General features: G+C 37.2%; 1 protein-coding gene across 2 annotated transcripts in view; it reads right to left on the bottom strand.

Annotated features, from left to right (window-relative positions):
• LOC128687048 (uncharacterized) overlaps nucleotides 1–19,176 on the bottom strand; it is a 195,726-nt gene that overhangs the window by 87,706 nt on the left and 88,844 nt on the right. For both annotated transcript variants that reach the window (XM_070082543.1, XM_070082544.1), the window contains exons 47-59: nucleotides 17,514–17,642; nucleotides 15,264–15,352; nucleotides 13,489–13,619; nucleotides 12,911–13,029; nucleotides 9,954–10,148; nucleotides 9,288–9,507; nucleotides 6,043–6,159; nucleotides 5,587–5,732; nucleotides 5,390–5,497; nucleotides 4,778–4,915; nucleotides 4,477–4,612; nucleotides 3,588–3,708; nucleotides 577–984 (exon numbers count right to left, since the gene is read on the bottom strand). In XM_070082543.1, coding sequence (XP_069938644.1) covers nucleotides 577–984; nucleotides 3,588–3,708; nucleotides 4,477–4,612; nucleotides 4,778–4,915; nucleotides 5,390–5,497; nucleotides 5,587–5,732; nucleotides 6,043–6,159; nucleotides 9,288–9,507; nucleotides 9,954–10,148; nucleotides 12,911–13,029; nucleotides 13,489–13,619; nucleotides 15,264–15,352; nucleotides 17,514–17,642 — 2,057 coding nt within the window. The remainder of the gene's footprint in view (nucleotides 1–576; nucleotides 985–3,587; nucleotides 3,709–4,476; nucleotides 4,613–4,777; nucleotides 4,916–5,389; nucleotides 5,498–5,586; nucleotides 5,733–6,042; nucleotides 6,160–9,287; nucleotides 9,508–9,953; nucleotides 10,149–12,910; nucleotides 13,030–13,488; nucleotides 13,620–15,263; nucleotides 15,353–17,513; nucleotides 17,643–19,176) is intronic.

The raw sequence follows: 19,176 nt of genomic DNA, 5'->3' as shown, positions 1-19,176 counted from the left end.
CTTTCACCACACTCACACATAATCACTGTTTTTGCAGAGGTGCCCAGAATACAACAGTTTAGAAGTATATACATATAAGAATACACAATATACATGTATCTCTCCAAACTGCCAATATTCACACTATACAGATATATAAAGGGCTCTGCACATAAAACTTTATTGCAATCAATTCTTTTGTAGATTGCTGTCATGCCAGCATTGACAATGATACTGAGCAAAATTTGCTCAAGGAAAATGACTCAAAGAATAAATTTAGGACTGGAATAATCTTGAGAATGAAGACACCAGTGCCTAGTAGAAAAAATTTCTCAATAATCAAAACAGATCTGTCAGAAGTGAAAATAAAATAGCCTACCCAAAAACATAATTTACATTAAACAATCAAGAAACAACTTGGTGTGACTGTAGCTTTAAATACTACTGTATTAATGTTTAACTATTTATGTAAACTACATTTTTGAAGGTGAAAGAAACAAATGGCCAATATACATTGCATTAAGAGAAAATATATTAGTTTACTTTTAGTAATATATAGTTAAAGGTTAATAATGCTACAACAGTGTCATAACTTACTCATCTTTGTCATAGCATGGGTAAGGCTGCTGCTTCGTATAAACTGGCAAGCTGAGAAGAATTTTCTCCTCATCTTTGGTTAATGGTGCCGATGCTTCTCTTTTCGTTCGCCTTGACTCTAAAGCCAAAGATTCAATTTTCTTTGGCAACTTATTGACTCCAGATGATTGTGACTTGTAACTATTTGGAACTGAGATCTCCATTGTATTTCTACTTGCATTACCAACTACCGACCAGAAATATGAATTAGAATTCTTTAGGGAAGCAGCTCCTATATTACGGACATCATTGCCATGTTTGTATTGAAACTTTATGATGGCATTTTCCACAACCTCCTGCAACTGAAGGAAACCCTGATGATATTTCATGTCCAAAGCCATATTTGTATTTGGTCCAGGACTCCAAAACCTGAAAAAAAAAAATGGTGGTTAGAACTTTGAATAAATAAGCATTCTCTGATAAACAAATACTGAATAAAACTTATGCCCATTAGAACTTTTTCACTCGCCAACAAAGTCCCTTGTCTTCACTTGTCTTACAATTAAGCTGCAAAGATGTAATAAGAATGTTAGGATAAACACATACAAATGCAAAGATAACAGAAAAATAATTCTTCATCAGTGATAAAGACAAACTGAGTAGGAACATGCTGGAATTATTATATTATAGTAGAAGTAGACTCCATACAGAGTTCAAAAATAGATGATAGGGCTAACTGACATTAGCTGGTTGAAGGAAAGGTAAGGCCAAGAGCTAGAATTAACTTTGCTTGCTTGCAAAGTCAAATAGCAACTTACAATTTGATAATATGCTACATATTTTTATATCAAACTATCCTTCAAACTGTCTGTGGGAAGTAGTTGTTGATTTTCAGTTTTATTATCCAAGTGTGGGCCAAGATATTTACTTTCAGTATTCCGAATAAATAGGTGGTAAGTTACTAAATGCTGTAAAGAGTTTTTATGAGGATAGTGAGGCTCAGGTTAGGGTGTGTAGAAGAGAGGGAGATTACTTCCCAGTAAAAGTAGGTCTTAGACAGGGATGTGTAATGTCACCATGGTTGTTTAATATATTTATAGATGGGGTTGTAAAAGAAGTAAATGCATGGATGTTCGGAAGAGGGAGTGGGATTAAATTATGTGGAATCAAATACAAAATGGGAATTGACACAGTTACATTTTGCTGATGATACTATGCTTATGGGAGATTCTAAAGAGAAATTGCAAAGGTTAGTGGATGAGTTTGGGAGTGTGTGTAAAGGTAGAAAGTTGAAAATGAACATAGAAGAGTAAGGTGATGAGGATATCAAATGATTTAGATAAAGAAAAATTGGATATCAAATTGGAGAGGAGGAGTATGGAAGAAGTGAATGTTTTCAAATATTTGGGAGTTGACATGTCAGCAGATGGATTTATGAAGGATGAGGTTAACCATAGAATTGATGAAGGAAAAAAGGTGAGTGGTGCGTTGAGGTATATGTGGAGACAACAAACGTTATCTATGGAGGCAAAGAAGGGAATGTATGAAAGTATAATGGTACCAACACTCTTATATGGGTGTGAAGCTTGGGTTGTAAATGCTGCAGCAAGGAGACGGTTGAAGGCAGTGGAGATGTCCTGTCTAAGGGCAATGTGTGGTGTAAATACTGTATTATGCAGAGAATTCGGAATGTGGAAATTAGGAGAAGGTGTTAATAAAAGTATCAGTCAGAGGGCTGAAGAGGGGTTGTTGAGGAGGTTTGGTCATTTAGAGAGAATGGATCAAAGTAGAATGACATGGTGGGCATATGAATCTGTAGGGAAAGGAAGGCGGGGTAGGGGTCATCCTTGAAAAGGTTGGAGGGGGTAAACGAGGTTTTGTGGACGAGGTGCTTGGATTTCCAGCAAGCGTGTTAAGTAGGAGTGAATGGAGACGAATGGTATTTGGGACCTGACGAGCTGTTGGAGTGTGAGCAGGGTAATATTTAGTGAAGGGATTCAGGGAAACCGGTTATTTGTATATAAGTAAGTCCTGGAAATGGGAAGTACAATGTCTGCACTCTAAAGGAGGGGTTTAGGATATTGGCAGTTTGGAGGGATATGTTGTGTATCTTTATACGTATGTATATGCTTCTAAACTGCTGTATCCTGAATACCTCTGCAAAAACAGTGATTATGTGTGAGTGAGGTGAAAGTGTTGAATGATCATGAAAGTATTTTCTTTTTGGGGATTTTCTTTCTTTTTGGGTCACCCTGCCTCGGTGGGATAAGACCGACTTGTTAAAAAAGAAAAAATTCTGAAAAAAGTATCATTTATCTTACCGGTTATTTTTATAAGATAAGAGATAAGATAAGATTTCGTTCGGATTTTTAACCCCGGAGGGTTAGCCACCCAGGATAACCCAAGAAAGTCAGTGCGTCATCGAGGACTGTAACTTATTTCCATTGGGGTCCTTAATCTTGTCCCCCAGGATGCGACCCACACCAGTCGACTAACACCCAGGTACCTATTTGCTGCTAGGTGAACAGGACAATAGGTGTAAGGAAACGTGTCGGAATTTCCACCCGCCGGGAATCGAACCCGGGCCCTCCGTGTGTGAAGCGGGAGCTTTAGCCACCAGACCACCGGACTTAAGTATTGGAAATGGGAAGTACAATGCCTACACTCTAAAGGAGGGGTTTGGGATATTGGCAGTTTGGAGGGATATGTTATATATCTTTATGTATGCTTCTAAACTATTGTATCTGGGAGCCTCTGCAAAAACAGTGATTATGTATGAGGTGAAAGTGTTGAATGATGATAAAAGTATTTTCTGTTTGGAGATTTTCTTTCTTTTTGGGTCACCCTGTCTCGGTAGGAGATGGCAGACTTGTTGGGGGGGGGGGGGAATTATCTTACAGTATTATGCACCACAGTGGGTCATTTGTATGTGGAATGTGAGCTTACTGGTTATTATCTAAGTGAATATTTTTTTAGATGACTATGTTTTGTATTCAATGGTTGTTATTAACACTGTATATATTAAATCCTACCTTGGTTCCAGATACAATGTTGAGGGACTTTTCTCTGAGTCTACTCGTATGGTGAAGGTTAAATTTTGTGGAAGGTTACCTCCAGTGTCACCTGTTTCTCCGACTCCAGCAAACACAATACCTTGGACAAAAATAAATAAAACATATCGGATAAGGATTACTGGTGCTTATATGCTATGCAAAACAAAAATAAATTTCTACCACAACTTAGTACCATATAGACATTTCCATTTATTCAAACTTTAAACTGTGATTACTTTTTTTTTTTTTTTAAGAACAATAGATGTTTTCCATCAAAGTAAGATGAACAAAGGAAACACCTTTGCCATCATTCATTCAACAGCAGTCTTGCTAAAAGTGTGTGGATAACAATTCAAACAACCATCTAAACTGCAGTATCCCCACCCATCCTCCAGAGTGCAAGCACTGTACTTCCTGCTTCCAGAACTCAAGTCTGACTAAATGGTTTTCCTGAGCCCATAAATAAATGTTGCCTATGAATACAAGAATAATCAAATTATTATTCAGCACTACAATTGTACTGCATGTCCTCACTTGGATATTATTATTCAAGCATGGAGACTGCAACTGTAGGACATTACAGTAAGAGAAAATGTCAGAGGGTAAAAATTATAATTATATTTATAGGGAGGCACTACACCTGTCAAGGTGTTATAGCACATGGGAAATAGAGGGTAACTAATTTTGATTTAAGGAAGGGGAGGGGGGGGGTAGTTCCAATGACTTGAATCGAGATTCCTTCACCAGCATCAACGTACTGCCTCTTGAAGGGCATTATGAAATAGAACCCTCTCTTTTTGAGCATTTTTCAAGCACTCTCAAGTGAGAGCTCCACTCGCTCAGTTACACTGTAGCAAGGAGAACTTACCTGCCAGAAACTCCTTGTGTTTTGCAGTATACTTTGCCTTCTTTAATAGTTGTTCTTCATTGCTGACAGGCATAAATCTCTGCAGCTCCATACACGAGGTGAGATTCACACCCACCTCAACAATATAGGAGAATTCCTCAAGAGGGAAGGAAACAAGGGACCATTAGGTGGGCATGATATTCAGTAAAAACAAAGAAAAAATTATCATTTTAAAATCAATAACATACTATTTCCCACAAGAAGTAAAGCATAATAATTTTTCCACTGTTCTCAATGTACAGATTTTCTTTCTAGAGCCAACCTTGGCAAATTTCATGGCATCTTGAAGCTGTGGTGAGGCTTGCTTGATCTGCTGAGGCAATGATGTAACTGAGGAAGCTGGAAGCAATTGCTGCATGAAGCCTTGAACCCATGACTTCTCTAGTGATTCTTGCAGCTTCTAAAATGCAGAGAATACAGTTAACAAAAAAGATTAAAAATGAAAAGAATGCATTTAAAATTTTAATTACTATTATAGTTTTTTTTAACATGTTGGCCGTTTCCCACTGAGGCAGGGTGACCCAAAAAGAAAGAAAAAACTTTCATCATTCAACACTATCACCATCATTCATACATAATCACTGTCTTTGCAGAGGCGCTCAGATACAACAGTTTAGATGTCATTCCAAACAGCCAACATAGAGGCCATAGCTTACCGTTTGACTCATGGGGGCCATAGCTTCCGGTTTGAGAAACTCTGTGCTAGAGGACTGTTAGAGTAAAGAGAACTGACAACCCTTGTTATTCCTCTCTCTCTCTTACACCATGTACTTAAGACTAATGAACATACACTTCCAAGTTGTGACCAACATCAGACCTAGGAAATCCTCTACTGTCATTACATTATAACTATGAGACAACTTGCAATCAGTACCTGTAAGTCAAGGTCCCTGGTAGATGCAGTGAGTAGCTGAGTGGTGCTTCTGTGTAATTGCTTCAATGCATCTAACTGCTTCTCAACCATCTCAAAGGTCTCATTTGCCTGTAAAAATATAGAATGCTCAATAAGTATTTTAAAACTTGTATGTTATTTGAATTATTAGTGATTTAATTTTGTTATACAGTACTTGCCTGTGCAATAATGCCCTGGGTAATGTTATTGTCTGGAGTATAGAAGATCTTGCCCACCATTAGTGGTTTAATGAAGTGAAGAAGCACTCCTCCACCAGGTAATGATTTGATATTATCATAGAGTGCCCCACAAACATTTTTATTATCTGTAATGACAAGGTAAAGTTCAGCATATTAGTTGTCAAGGATTTTAAATAAAATTGCAATGTACAGCTGCAAAGGGTCACATCACTATCAATGAACGGAAAAGAATCTCAGAGCTTGCCACTTTATAAACATTGAAAATTATAGAATTATTATTATTTATACTGTAGACATTACTACTGTGTAAAGCATCGTGGCTGGTTCTTTGTTACAACAAACTTTTAAAATAAAACATATTACAGTACAAGTGATGACACAGTATCTCTTTGTCAAAGACTACAGTATACGGACTTTGAATAAGATGCATCTTACTATGATTTTGTTCATGTATGTCTTCTTTGTGTTTCTTTATAAGTCCCAGACTATCCGGAACCAATTGAAGAGGATGGCCACACAAAGCATGTCCAGCACGCTCAAGGAAATCAGGAGCTGCAAAGAAAATTATTGAATTAATTTTGTGATTTAATATACAATAAAAATAAATTTTATTTTTAAAAACATATCCATTTTGCACCAAGACAGGGTGATCCAAAGGAAATGCATTCACCAGTGGTCATTCTCTACCTGTTTTTCTAGAAATACACAGACATAATTCAAACGTCCCTCCAGATAGAAAAAAATCCTAATTACATTAGTAGAAAATACTGCCCAAACTATTACTTTCATATTACTTTCAAATTTTCTTTTTGGGGATTTTCTTTCTTTTTGGGTCACCCTGCCTCGGTGGGAGACAGCCGACTTGTTGAAAAAAAAAAAAAACTATGCTCTACACGATGGATGAGCTTTATTAACTAACATGACTGTATACAGTACAATGATAGCTACATGTACTGCACTATTCATCAATTCCAGCGATTTATAGAGATTCCTTTAATTTACTTGTACTTTTTACATTTCGTGTATGATTGACGTGTTTTTTTTTTTTCAACAAGTCGGCCGTCTCCCACCAAGGCATGGTGACCCAAAAAAGAAAGAAAATCCCCAAAAAGAAAATACTTTCATCATCATTCAACACTTTCACCACACTCACACATTATCACTGTTTTTGCAGAGGTGCTCAGAATACAACAGTTTAGAAGCATATACATACAAAAATACACAACATATCCCTCCAAACTGCCAATATCCCAAACCCCTCCTTTAAAGTGCAGGCATTGTACTTCCCATTTCCAGGACTCAAGTCCTACTATATGAAAATAACCGGTTTCCCTGAATCCCTTCAGAGGGAGGTGAAAGTGTATAAACTAAGGGAGGAGGAAGTTCGGGTGAAATATAAGCGACTATTGGCAGAAAGGTGGGTTAGAGCAAAGATGAGTAGTGGGGGGGTTGAAGAGGGTTGGAATACTTTTAAAAATGCAGTACTAGAATGTGGGGCAGAAGTTTGTGGTTATAGGAGGGTGGGGGCAGGAGGAAAGAGGAGTGATTGGTGGAATGATGAAGTAAAGGGTGTGATAAAAGAAAAAAAGGTAGCTTATGACAGGTTTTTACAAAGCAGATGTGTTATAAGAAGAGCAGAGTATATGGAGAGTAAAAGAAAGGTGAAGAGAGTGGTGAGAGAGTGCAAAAGGAGAGCAGATGATAGAGTGGGAGAGGCACTGTCAAGAAATTTTAATGAAAATAAGAAAAAATTTTGGAGTGAGTTAAACAAGTTAAGAAAGCCTAGGGAAAGTATGGATTTGGCAGTTAAAAACAGAGTAGGGGAGTTAGTAGATGGGGAGATGGAGGTATTAGGTAAATGGCAAGAATATTTTGAGGAACTTTTAAATGTTAAGGAAGAAAGAGAGGCGGTAATTTCATGCACTGGTCAGGGAGGTATACCATCTTTTAGGAGTGAAGAAGAGCAGAATGTAAGTGTGGGGGAGGTACGTGAGGCATTACGTAGAATAAAAGGGGGTAAAGCAGCTGGAACTGATGGGATCATGACATAAATGTTAAAAGCAGGGGGGGATATAGTGTTGGAGAGGTTGGTATTTTTGTTTAATAAATGTATGAAAGAGAGGAAGGTACCTAGGGATTGGCGGAGAGCATGTATAGTCCCTTTATATAAAGGGAAAGGGGACAAAAGAGATTGTAAAAATTATAGAGGAATAAGTTTACTGAGTATACCAGGAAAAGTGTACGGTAGGGTTATAATTGAAAGAATTAGAGGTAAGACAGAATGTAGGATTGCGGATGAGCAAGGAGGTTTCAGAGTGGGTAGGGGATGTGTAGATCAAGTGTTTACATTGAAGCATATATGTGAACAGTATTTAGATAAAGGTAGGGAAGTTTTTATTGCATTTATGGATTTAGAAAAGGCATATGATAGAGTGGATAGAGGAGCAATGTGGCAGATGTTGCAAGTATATGGAATAGGTGGTAAGTTATTAAATACTGTAAAGAGTTTTTATGAGGATAGTGAGGCTCAGGTTAGGGTGTGTAGAAGAGAGGGAGACTATTTCCTGGTAAAAGTAGGTCTTAGACAGGGATGTGTAATGTCACCATGGTTGTTTAATATATTTATAGATGGGGTTGTAAAGGAAGTAAATGCTAGGGAGTTCGGGAGAGGGGTGGGATTAAATTTTGGGAATCAAATTCAAAATGGGAATTGACACAGTTACTTTTTGCTGATAATACTGTGCTTATGGGAGATTCTAAAGAAAAATTGCAAAGGTTAGTGGATGAGTTTGGGAATGTGTGTAAAGGTAGAAAGTTGAAAGTGAACATAGAAAAGAGTAAGGTGATGAGGGTATCAAATGATTTAGATAAAGAAAAATTGGATATCAAATTGGGGAGGAGGAGTATGGAAGAAGTGAATGTTTTCAGATACTTGGGAGTTGACATGTCGGCAGATGGATTTATGAAGGATGAGGTTAATCATAGAATTGATGAGGGAAAAAAGGTGAGTGGTGCATTGAGGTATATGTGGAGTCAAAAAACATTATCTATGGAGGCAAAGAAGGGAATGTATGAAAGTATAGTAGTACCAACACTCTTATATGGGTGTGAAGCTTGGGTGGTAAATGCAGTAGCGAGGAGACGGTTGGAGGCAGTGGAGATGTCCTGTTTAAGGGCAATGTGTGGTGTAAATATTATGCAGAAAATTCGGAGTATGGAAATTAGGAAAAGGTGTGGAGTTAATAAAAGTATTAGTCAGAGGGCAGAAGAGGGGTTGTTGAGATGGTTTGGTCATTTAGAGAGATTGGATCAAAGTAGAATGACATGGAAAGCATATAAATCTATAGGGGAAGGAAGGTGGGGTAGGGGTCGTCCTCAAAAGGGTTGGAGAGAGGGGGTAAAGGAGGTTTTGTGGGCGAGGGGCTTGGACTTCCAGCAAGCGTGCGTGAGCGTGTTAGATAGGAGTGAATGGAGACGAATGGTACTTGGGACCTGACGATCCGTTGGAGTGTGAGCAGGGTAATTGACATGTATTTTTGTTAATTATTATAGCTAGAAGTACTTGCATGGGTCATAGATTTTTGTGTAATATAACTATAAAATTCATTCTTAAATTCATTATTAAATTTTTTTTTGAAGTACTAAATGAAAAATACAATAAATTGCAAAAACTGACTTACATGAAATACCCTTCAGAATAGCCAGTGTGTTATTCTTTGCTATATTATTTGACATCTGAGGCTCCTTGAAGACTTCCATGAAATCATACAAGGCACTGAATGAGGTAGTAAGAGTAGGCAGATAAGTAGAGGCCTCAACGAGAGTGTCTACTGCATCCATCACCTGCTCTAGGGTCATGCCGTGTGACGACAGGCTGGAGTTCAGTCCACATTTTGTCAGCTGCATGGACAAGATTTATTTAGACATCCTCCTATGTATATCACAAGCTATACTTTCTGCTTAAAATGAGAAGCACATTTAAACTTTACCTTAACATTTTCCCCCCTCACTGACAGGGGTTACTTTGCTTGATTTTATTTACAAAGTACAGGTACTGGAACTGTTTGGTTATTCAGTGCTCGAAAAATATTCTGTTTCTACCATTATCAAATTTACACTTTCATTACAACCTGCTGCTGTTATGACTCCAATTTACCATCATAGTGCATAAGTTATAATCACAAAACAAGTAAAATTATTCCACGTTTTTAGCATTCTGCAATCCATATCTATAAATCATTCTGTGTCATAATCCACACCAGCCATCCCCCACACTGGCTGTCTCCCACACTGGGTATCTCCCACACCTTCCATCTCATTTCTAACAAAGAAGTAACTGCTCTTACTATGACAATGAGTGGAGCAAGATCGAGGTGCTGCAAAAATGTTGCAGCAAGGCCTTGAGAGTCATTGGATTTACAAATGTAGGCAGTGAGAATGGCAGATGTGACCTGGGTATCTGGTGGGAGGGTTATCACACGCTCTACTTGGGACTCCCCGCAGATAACCTCTTCCAGGGTCACATCTTCAAGAGACAGTAACTGGAAAAAAGAGTGATGTCCTATTAAAGAACGTGAGTAACAAATAGTAGTTGTAGCGCATAGAAAAAATACCTTCCAACTTAATGTTGAACCTCTTACTCAATTTACAAATAAAGTGTGACCAATCTTTCTTTTAAAAATCTGAAAATTACTTGTGCAATACTAAAAACCAAAGATGATTCATTATATTTGTAGAGTATTTTGAAGGGTAACTTGCTAATATTGTTTCAGTAAGTTTATTTATTACATTACTGATTGCACCAACAGTTGTCAATACAAAAATATGATAAAAATACTAGGACCTCGTCTATTGCTAAAGACAATTTTTTTTTCAACAAACCGGCCGTATCCCACCGAGGCAGGGTGACCCAAAAAGAAAAAAAAAAAGTTTCTCTTTTTAAATTTAGTAATTTATACAAGAGAAGGGGTTACTAGCCCCTTGCCCCCGGCATTTTAGTCACCTCTTACAACACGCATGGCATACAGAGGAAGAATTATGTTCCACTTTCCCATGGAGATAAGAGGGAATAAACAAGAACAAGAACTAGGAAGAAAATAGTAGAAAACCCAGGGGGGGGGTGTATATATATGGTTGTATATGTATGTGTAGTGTGACCTAAGTGTGGTGTGTGTATATATATATGCTTGTATACGTATGTGTAGTGTGACCTAAGTGTAAGTAGAAGTAGCAAGACGTACCTGAAATCTTGCATGTTTATGAGACAGAAAAAAGGACACCAGCAATCCTACCATCATGTAAAACAATTACAGGCTTTTGTTTTACACTCACTTGGCAGGATGGTAGTACCTCCCTGGGTGGTTGCTGTCTACCAACCTACTACCTACAAAAGACACAATGTATGTATAAAAATTTTTATTATTTTCACTAGTGATATTAATTACTGCCACTTCAGAGACTTCTTCTTTCTTTCAACAAACCAGTTGTATCCCACTGAGGCAGGGTGGCCCAAAAAGAAAAACAAATTTCTCTTTTTAAATTTAGTAATTTATATGGGAGAAGGGGTTGCTAGTCCCTTGCTCCCGGCATTTTAGTTGCCTCTTACAACACGCATGGCTTACGGAGGAAGAATTATGTTCCACTTCCCCATGGAGATAAGAGGAAATAAACAAGAACAATAACTAGAAAGAAAACAGAAGAAAACTCAGAGTCAGTTCCTGATGAGCCAGGCTGTGGCTCGTACGTTGGTTTGCGTGCAGCCAGCAGCAACAGCCTGGTTGATCAGGGGCTGATCCACCAGGAGGCCTGGTCACAGACCGGGCCGTGGGGGCGTTGACCCCCGAAACTCTCTCCAGGTAAACTCCAGGTATGTATATATATGCTTGTACATGTATGTGTAGTGTGACCTAAGTGTAAGTAGAAGTAGCAAGACGTACCTGAAATCTTGCATGTTTATGAGACAGAAAAAAGGACACCAGCAATCCTACCATCATGTAAAACAATTACAGGCTTTCGTTTTACACTCACTTGGCAGGATGGTAGTACCTCCCTGGGTGGTTGCTGTCTACCAACCTACTACCTACAAAAGACACAATGTATAAAAATTTTTATTATTTTCACAAGTGATATTAATTACTGCCACTTCAGAGACACGAGTGTAAATAAACAAATATACCCAACATGTTCTGATGTACTGGCAATACTGCTAAAGGTAAATGATAAGCCAATTTAGATAAACCAATTTCACATTTCTATACTAAATTTTCATCTATTTGAGCTTATCAAAATTTTTATACTAAATGTGGTTTAGGAGAGGTTTTCCCCATTTTCATTCATTTTGATGATTATAATTTTTTTTTTTCAACAAGTCGGCCATCTCCCACTGAGGCAGGGTAACCCAAAAAGAAAGAAAATCCCCAAAAAGAAAATACTTTCATCATCATTCAACACTTTCACCTCACTCGCACACAATCACTGTTTTTGCCGAGGTGCCCAGAATACAACAGTTTAGAAGTACACGTATATATGTATAAAAATACACAATATATCCCTCCAAACTGCCAATATCTCAAATCCCTCCTTTAGAGTGGAGGCATTGTACTTCCCATTTCCAGGACTCAAGTCCGGTTATATAAAATAACCGGTTTCCCTGAATCCCTTCACTAAATATTACCCTGCTCACACTCCAACAGCTCGTCAGGTCCCAAATACCATTTGTCTCCATTCACTCCTATCTAACACGATCATGCACGCTTGCTGAAAGTTCAAACCCCTCGCCCACACCTCCTCCTTTACCCCCTCCCTCCAACCTTTTCGAGGACGACCCCTACCCCGCCTTCCTTCCCCTGCAGATTTATACGCTCTCCATGTCATTCTACTTTGATCCATTTTCTCTAAATGACCAAACCACCTCAACAAACCCTCTTCAGCCCTCTGACTAATACTTTTAACTCCACACCTTCTCCTAATTTCCACACTCTGAATTTTCTGCATAATATTTACACTATATATTGCCCTTAGACAGGACATCTCCACTGCCTCCAACCACCTCTTTGCTGCAGCATTTACAACCCAAGCTTCACACCCATATAAGAGTGTTGGTACTACTATACTTCCATATTTCATATTTTGAGAGGAAACAGGATTATTTAACCCAGAGAGCTATTTAAATACAAAATACACTATTTCTTTTAAGCAGTATACAATTACTACAGTTTATATGTAATAAAATACTGTTAGGCATGCAGTGCATTTCTTAAATACTAGACTTCAATAGGGTGACAAATCATGAGTTGCTCCTTACAGCCATAAGATTAAGCTGAGAGTCCTTGAGAGCTTCAATAACCTGTGGATCCATCAGAAGGACATCTTCCAGATACTTCTGCATGTCTGTCCAGTTTGAAATGATGGATATTGTTGGTACTGTCCAGGAGATAAAAACTAATTATGGAAAATTCCCAGAAAGTATATATATATACATGCATACATATACACATGCAGTCAATGAGAAGTAAATACTATAATGGTTATTTCTCACCAAGGTAGGATGACCAAAATTAGGTAAAACAATATATGTACCACAATATTTCTAATTATTGTAGAAGATATGTACAATATTTTTTTTATATTTAGGGTAGGCTTAGTAACTTCAGAACCTTCACTAAAAAAATCATTATGTTGCAACTTGAACAGCTTCACATATTAAATATCTATTCACTGAGGCATTGATACTGCAAGTTCCTGAAGAAATCTATATACAGTTTTTATTTACACATAAAATTTGTAAGTTACTTGCAGAGTCTTCATATAAATGTTATAAGTAAATCTTTGCCATAGGAAATAAATAATAATAAAAGATAATGAACACAAAATAATACAGACTAGTAAAGTCAACAACGCCAAGGTTCCTGGCTGCCTGGAGTGTGTTAATGCCGTCCACTACACGCTGGAGGTCATCCCCCAACTCAGATCCTGTAATAACTGGTACAGCTTCTCCTAAGATGCCACTAAAGCTGAAAGATAAAGACAATGTATAAAGAACTAATGCTTATTTTTAGGGTAAATTACTGAAAACTTTAAATACTGTATAATCTAAGTTTTTTTTTTTAAGACATCGGCAGCTTCCCACTGAGGCAGGGTGACCCAAAAAGAAAGAAAAATCCATAGCATTCTTATTCTCATGTACCTTCCTAGGACTACCTGTCTATATACAGAGTCATTCTCACTAAATCAATTCTACTGTGAATATCAATAATGTCTTACATACATTCTTCTTCTTTCAACAAACCGGCCATATCTCACCGAGGCAGGGTGGCCCAAAAGGAAAAATGAAAATTTCTCCTTTTAAATTAAATAATATATACAGAAGGGGTTACTAGCCCCTTGCTCCCGGCATTTTATTTGCCTCTTAAAACACACATGGCTTACAGAGGAAGAATTCTGTTGAACTTTTACATACATGTAAAATATTATCTCATCACATTCTGTAATACAGGCAACTGATTTGTTTCACTTTTATTGTAATTTTTATTAGAAATTTTATTTTGAATTAATGGAATCTAAATATTGTATAATGTAAGTTTTTTATTCCCATGTAACTTATGATATCTCTGCTCATATTAATGGAATCTATTTTACTGTGAAAACCATTACCACCTTAAACACACATATGTAAAATACTAGTCTTTCTAGACATAAGTTAGGTTTAAGCTTGCACGAAATGCTCTGCTGAATGGCGAAACGTCTATGATGGGAATGCCCGGGTGTTGCGCATGTGTCTTAATTTCATCTTGTCGGTATTATATACCATTCTTGTACTACTACTACTACCACCACCACCTCTTCCTGCCTATATATAGCCGTCCTGCTCCTCTTCTGGTTAGTGTGACTTCGTAAATGGTCCAAGTCGGACCGAAATGTCGTCGTAAGCTTCTCTCTTTTATGTGCAGGTTATTTGTGTATGCTCTGCATAACTAAGAGGATTTCCACATGAGAGACGTAAGGTCATCTAATTTTGTACAAATTATGCAACTTGTGGAAATAAATTGACTGTGGAAATAAACTGAAAGGAAAATCTACTGTCTTTTTAACGTGTATCCAAATACAGATGCCATATGGAACCATTTGCCCATTTATTTACAGCCACCAAGAATTTGCTTGAAACAGATTTCAATCATTACCAGAAAAGGATACAAAGTGTAAACTCCCAATTTTTTTCAAGATACATAACCCTACACAAGTAAGAAAGGGATAGAAGCTGTAAATCCAAATTGTTTTCAAGATATTTAATGCTACAGAATCCTTCCTCCATAAGACATATAAGTCATAAAAGGTGGCTAAAATGCTGGGAGAAAGAGGCTAGTAGCTTCTTCTCCAGTATAAATTACTAAAGGTAAAAAGAAAAACTTAAGCTTTTCTTTTCAGGTCACCCTGCCATGTTGGGATATGACTGGATGTGTTAAAAAACAGTTAAAGATACATAAATAACTGATAGCAAAATAGTTGATGACCTACTATAATATGAATAATCTGCCCAAAATGCATTTCATACTAGTTAGTGGCTTTTTGTGCCTACCAATGTTTTGTTATGTGTAAACTACATTATTCTGAAGTGCATAAAGAAATAATTTATATTTGTATACTAAAAGATTGCTTACCTCAGAGCTAAGTTAGTCCAGAGTTTCATCTGTAATAGCTGCACTGACCCTGTCAGGAAGGTCACTGGGTCAACTTCCCCTGTAATGATCTAAACAACAAGTACTATAATTGAAGAAAGTGACAGGAAAAAATGTACATAATGTATTACAGTTTAGTTTGTGGCTTATGAGCGGTAGAGACTTCAGCATCGAACAAGGAAGTGTGAGTGTGATAGGTTGATGAATAACATGTGCAACACCTGAGTATCTTTAGTGAGAGATATTTTGCACACCAGGAATATTTTCATACTAATACATGTACAGAAATATAAAAATACTACAGTGAAAATAGAAAGCGCTCAGGTGTTTTTTCTATTTTCACTGGAGTATTTTTGTACAACTGTAATCACGTTTTTTTTATTGTGATTTCTTCCATGTACAGAAATATGAGCATGAGATTTTTTTAATCAAACTGTCAGTATTACTGTACATACTTCTGATCAGTGATACACGAGTGTATTAAATCCAAGTCCATAAAGACAAGTGGTTTCTGCTGGTGGTGTACTGTTGGAGTTAAAGCAATGTAGCATTTATGAATGTACTCCATTGTCTTAGGAAGAATCCTAACTTAGGATGGAGAACATCTCCTCATTTTTCAGAGTAGAATGTTACAGCTTGTGTAGCACTGGCTAAGGACATGAAGCAATGCTCACAGGAATATGAACTTAAAGAAAATAGCTTCACTACCTAGAACTAGAAAGATGATATTGTGACTAATATCTACTTGGATGACCTGACCCTCACCAGTGCAGAAAGCACTTTTCTAAAATGCATACCTATAAGTGAGCAGGTTATGACAACTATCTGACTCATCCTAGAAAATAAAAATAGTCTCTTGTATAGATGATATGATGTCATCAAGGGCTACCTTCAGACTGAGTGGAGGCTGGAAGATGATTAGAAACCAATAGACTCCTGCCTAAAGTAGGCAACAATTATGCAGGAAATTCCTTCCCACAAGTGAAGCCTCAGAAAGCACTATCCAAGGGTAAATTATGAGGGAGAATGTACCTGTCCATACACAGTGCAGTCAATGATCTGGTTTTGGCATTCTCATAGAGGAGGTAATCATTAAACGTGAGATAAGATATGATCTCATTCATATTTTTAACCCCGGGGGGTTAGCCACCCAGGATAACCCAAGAAAGGCAGTGCGTCATCGAGGACTGTCTGTATTATTTCCATTGGGGTCCTCAATCTTGTCCCCCAGGATGCAACCCACACCAGTTGACTAACACCCAGGTACCTATTTGCTGCTAGGTGAACAGGACAACAGGTATAAGGAAACAAGTTGAAATGTTTCTATCCCACCGGGAATCGAACCTGGGCCTCCATGTGTGAAGCGAGAGCTTTGCCAGCCAGGCCACGGGGTGGGCACCAACATCCTACTAAGCACTACAATGAATTTGTGCAGGAACCAAGAACTTCTAATACTCTGCCATAGTATTTGTAGCTAATGTTAATCAGACTGACATAAAATTGACAAAGACAGATTACTACCTGGTTAATGCAGAAAGTTAATCAACAGACTGATCTGCTTTCAACCTCAGATGATTCAGTGAAGTTCACTGTGTAGGATATGTATGGAAAAAGTGATCCTACAAATAACGAGGTTTGACTGTAACAAAGTAATAAACCTAAAACTAAAACGAGAAAATTAAGAGGTGAAGTAGAGTATGACAGCTTTTAAGTAGAAGAGAATTAAGAATAGTAAGCAGGTTACCAAGTGATACTGCAGTGAAAGTGAAAAATTAAGAAAATAGCCTTAAAATGGAAAAAAAAAAAACACCTAATGTACTCAACACACTTTCTGATGGACTTAAAGTCAACCAATCTTTTAAATATATAAAATGAATCGTAATCAAATTTCAGACATTATACTGTATTTCTGCACAAGGTATGGAAATATATATAATTTTTTTTTTTAAATATGTTGGCTGTTTCCCACCAAGGCAGGGTGACCCAAAAATGAAAGGAACACTTTTACCATCATTCAACACTTTCACCATCATTTACATATAATCACTGTCTTTGCAGATGCACTCAGGTATAACAGTTCAGATATCACTCCAGACAGCCAATATCCCAAACCCCTCCTTTAAAGTGCAGGCATTGTACCTCCCACCTCCAGAACTCAAGTCCAGCTAACTGGTTTCCCCGAATCCCTTCACAAAATATTACCCTGCTCACAATAAAAAATAGAAATCTTACTTTGTTAAGATCCATGACAGCCCCCAACTTGCTGAGCTCTGAGAGGCTGGCAACAGCAGTATTCATGTGTATCATCACAGGGTTAACCCAGTTTGAGGACAGCAGAGCTTGCATTCTTATGGTCTCAATCTGGTATAAAAGAAAACAATAATACTCTTTTATTTAAGTAATTTATATAGTGTCTAGTTTTATAAACCATAGGTGGTGTTTGAACTCATGGCAAATGAGTTGGATGAATCAATGTATCCAGCTAGATGAGTGGTTTGTACACTGGCCTGAAATTTTACGACTCACTCGCCATGGGTTCAAACCCTACCCGTTCCGTGGTTCATTTGTAATGCTATTATTACAATTTCGCATGTCTAGTTTTAATCACACTGGCAAATCCACTTGATATTACACACAGCCCCACCCTCTCTATAGATTAAAAAACACAACTGTCACTATTCTCTGGGAAATTCACTATTGTACTTAATAAAATTTAAAGCTATACATACAACTTTATTGTTAATCACTTTGAGTAAGGAAGGAATTGCCATAAAATTTACTTATGAATGTATGTACTGACTTATTTTACTTGAGTATCGCTTTTTATCTTCTGGTATGTAAAAGGTATTCCTTGCAATTTTGAAATACGTATTTATTAATACTCTAAAAGGTTTTGCTGCTTGTATGCTGGTCCAGAGCTCTTGATCCAAGGAATTACTGGTATCCTTCCAGTCCTTGGATCAAACCCAATTATCTTTCCAGGTGATATATGACCCCTAAGAGTGTAGCTATTCTCAATGAATATAGTAACAAGTGATATTTAATATGCAGTAGATTCATTATTTCATCTATAAACTCTGGGTTACAAATATGCCAAACTTTAAAGAATGTGGAGGAGAACACCAACTGTTTAACTTTGTAGCCCAGAGTTCATAGATTATGAATTATAATAAAAATATATGGCAGTGATTAATCTTAGGAACCTAAAACCTTTAACTGAAAATCTTTGAAAATTAAATGGAATGTTTATTACAATTTAGAAACTAGAGACCCACTAGCAATTAAAAATATAATAGTACAGTACTATTATAACATGTACCATACTGCATATATGATACCATGTGTATCATACTATATACAACCTTAATGGGTCATACAGCACAGACAATGGGGGTAACCAGGTTTGATCCAGGAAAAGAAGGCTATCTCTATGTTCTTGGCTCAAGAGTTCTTCACCAGCATTTAATATTTATTTATTTGGCAAATTTCTGAACATTTTTTTGGTGCTGGAATGTTAAATTTATTTTTAAATGAGTGCTCTAAATAAATTATGCAATACTATGATATGGTTCCCATGATACAATACACATGGTAGGTACCATACCATGTGCACCATATCAAAGTAATAATTTTTTTTAGAACATACATTTAAAAATTAAATTTAACACTCCAACTCCAAAAAATTATTCAGAAATTTGCCAAATAAATATTAAATGCTGATGAAGAGCTCGAGTCAAGAATGTACAGGTATCCTCCTCTTCCTGGATCAAACCTGGTTACTCCCATTGTATATGTACTGTATGACCCATTAACCCTTAAAAGGTCCAAACGTATATATACGTTCTCTCGCGTAGCGCCCCAAACGTATATACAGTGGACCCCTGGTATTCGATAA

Source organism: Cherax quadricarinatus, chromosome 7 (genome assembly GCF_038502225.1).
Source record: "Cherax quadricarinatus isolate ZL_2023a chromosome 7, ASM3850222v1, whole genome shotgun sequence".
Classification (NCBI taxonomy): domain Eukaryota; kingdom Metazoa; phylum Arthropoda; class Malacostraca; order Decapoda; family Parastacidae; genus Cherax; species Cherax quadricarinatus.
This window is presented reverse-complemented; position numbering and strand designations above follow the sequence as displayed.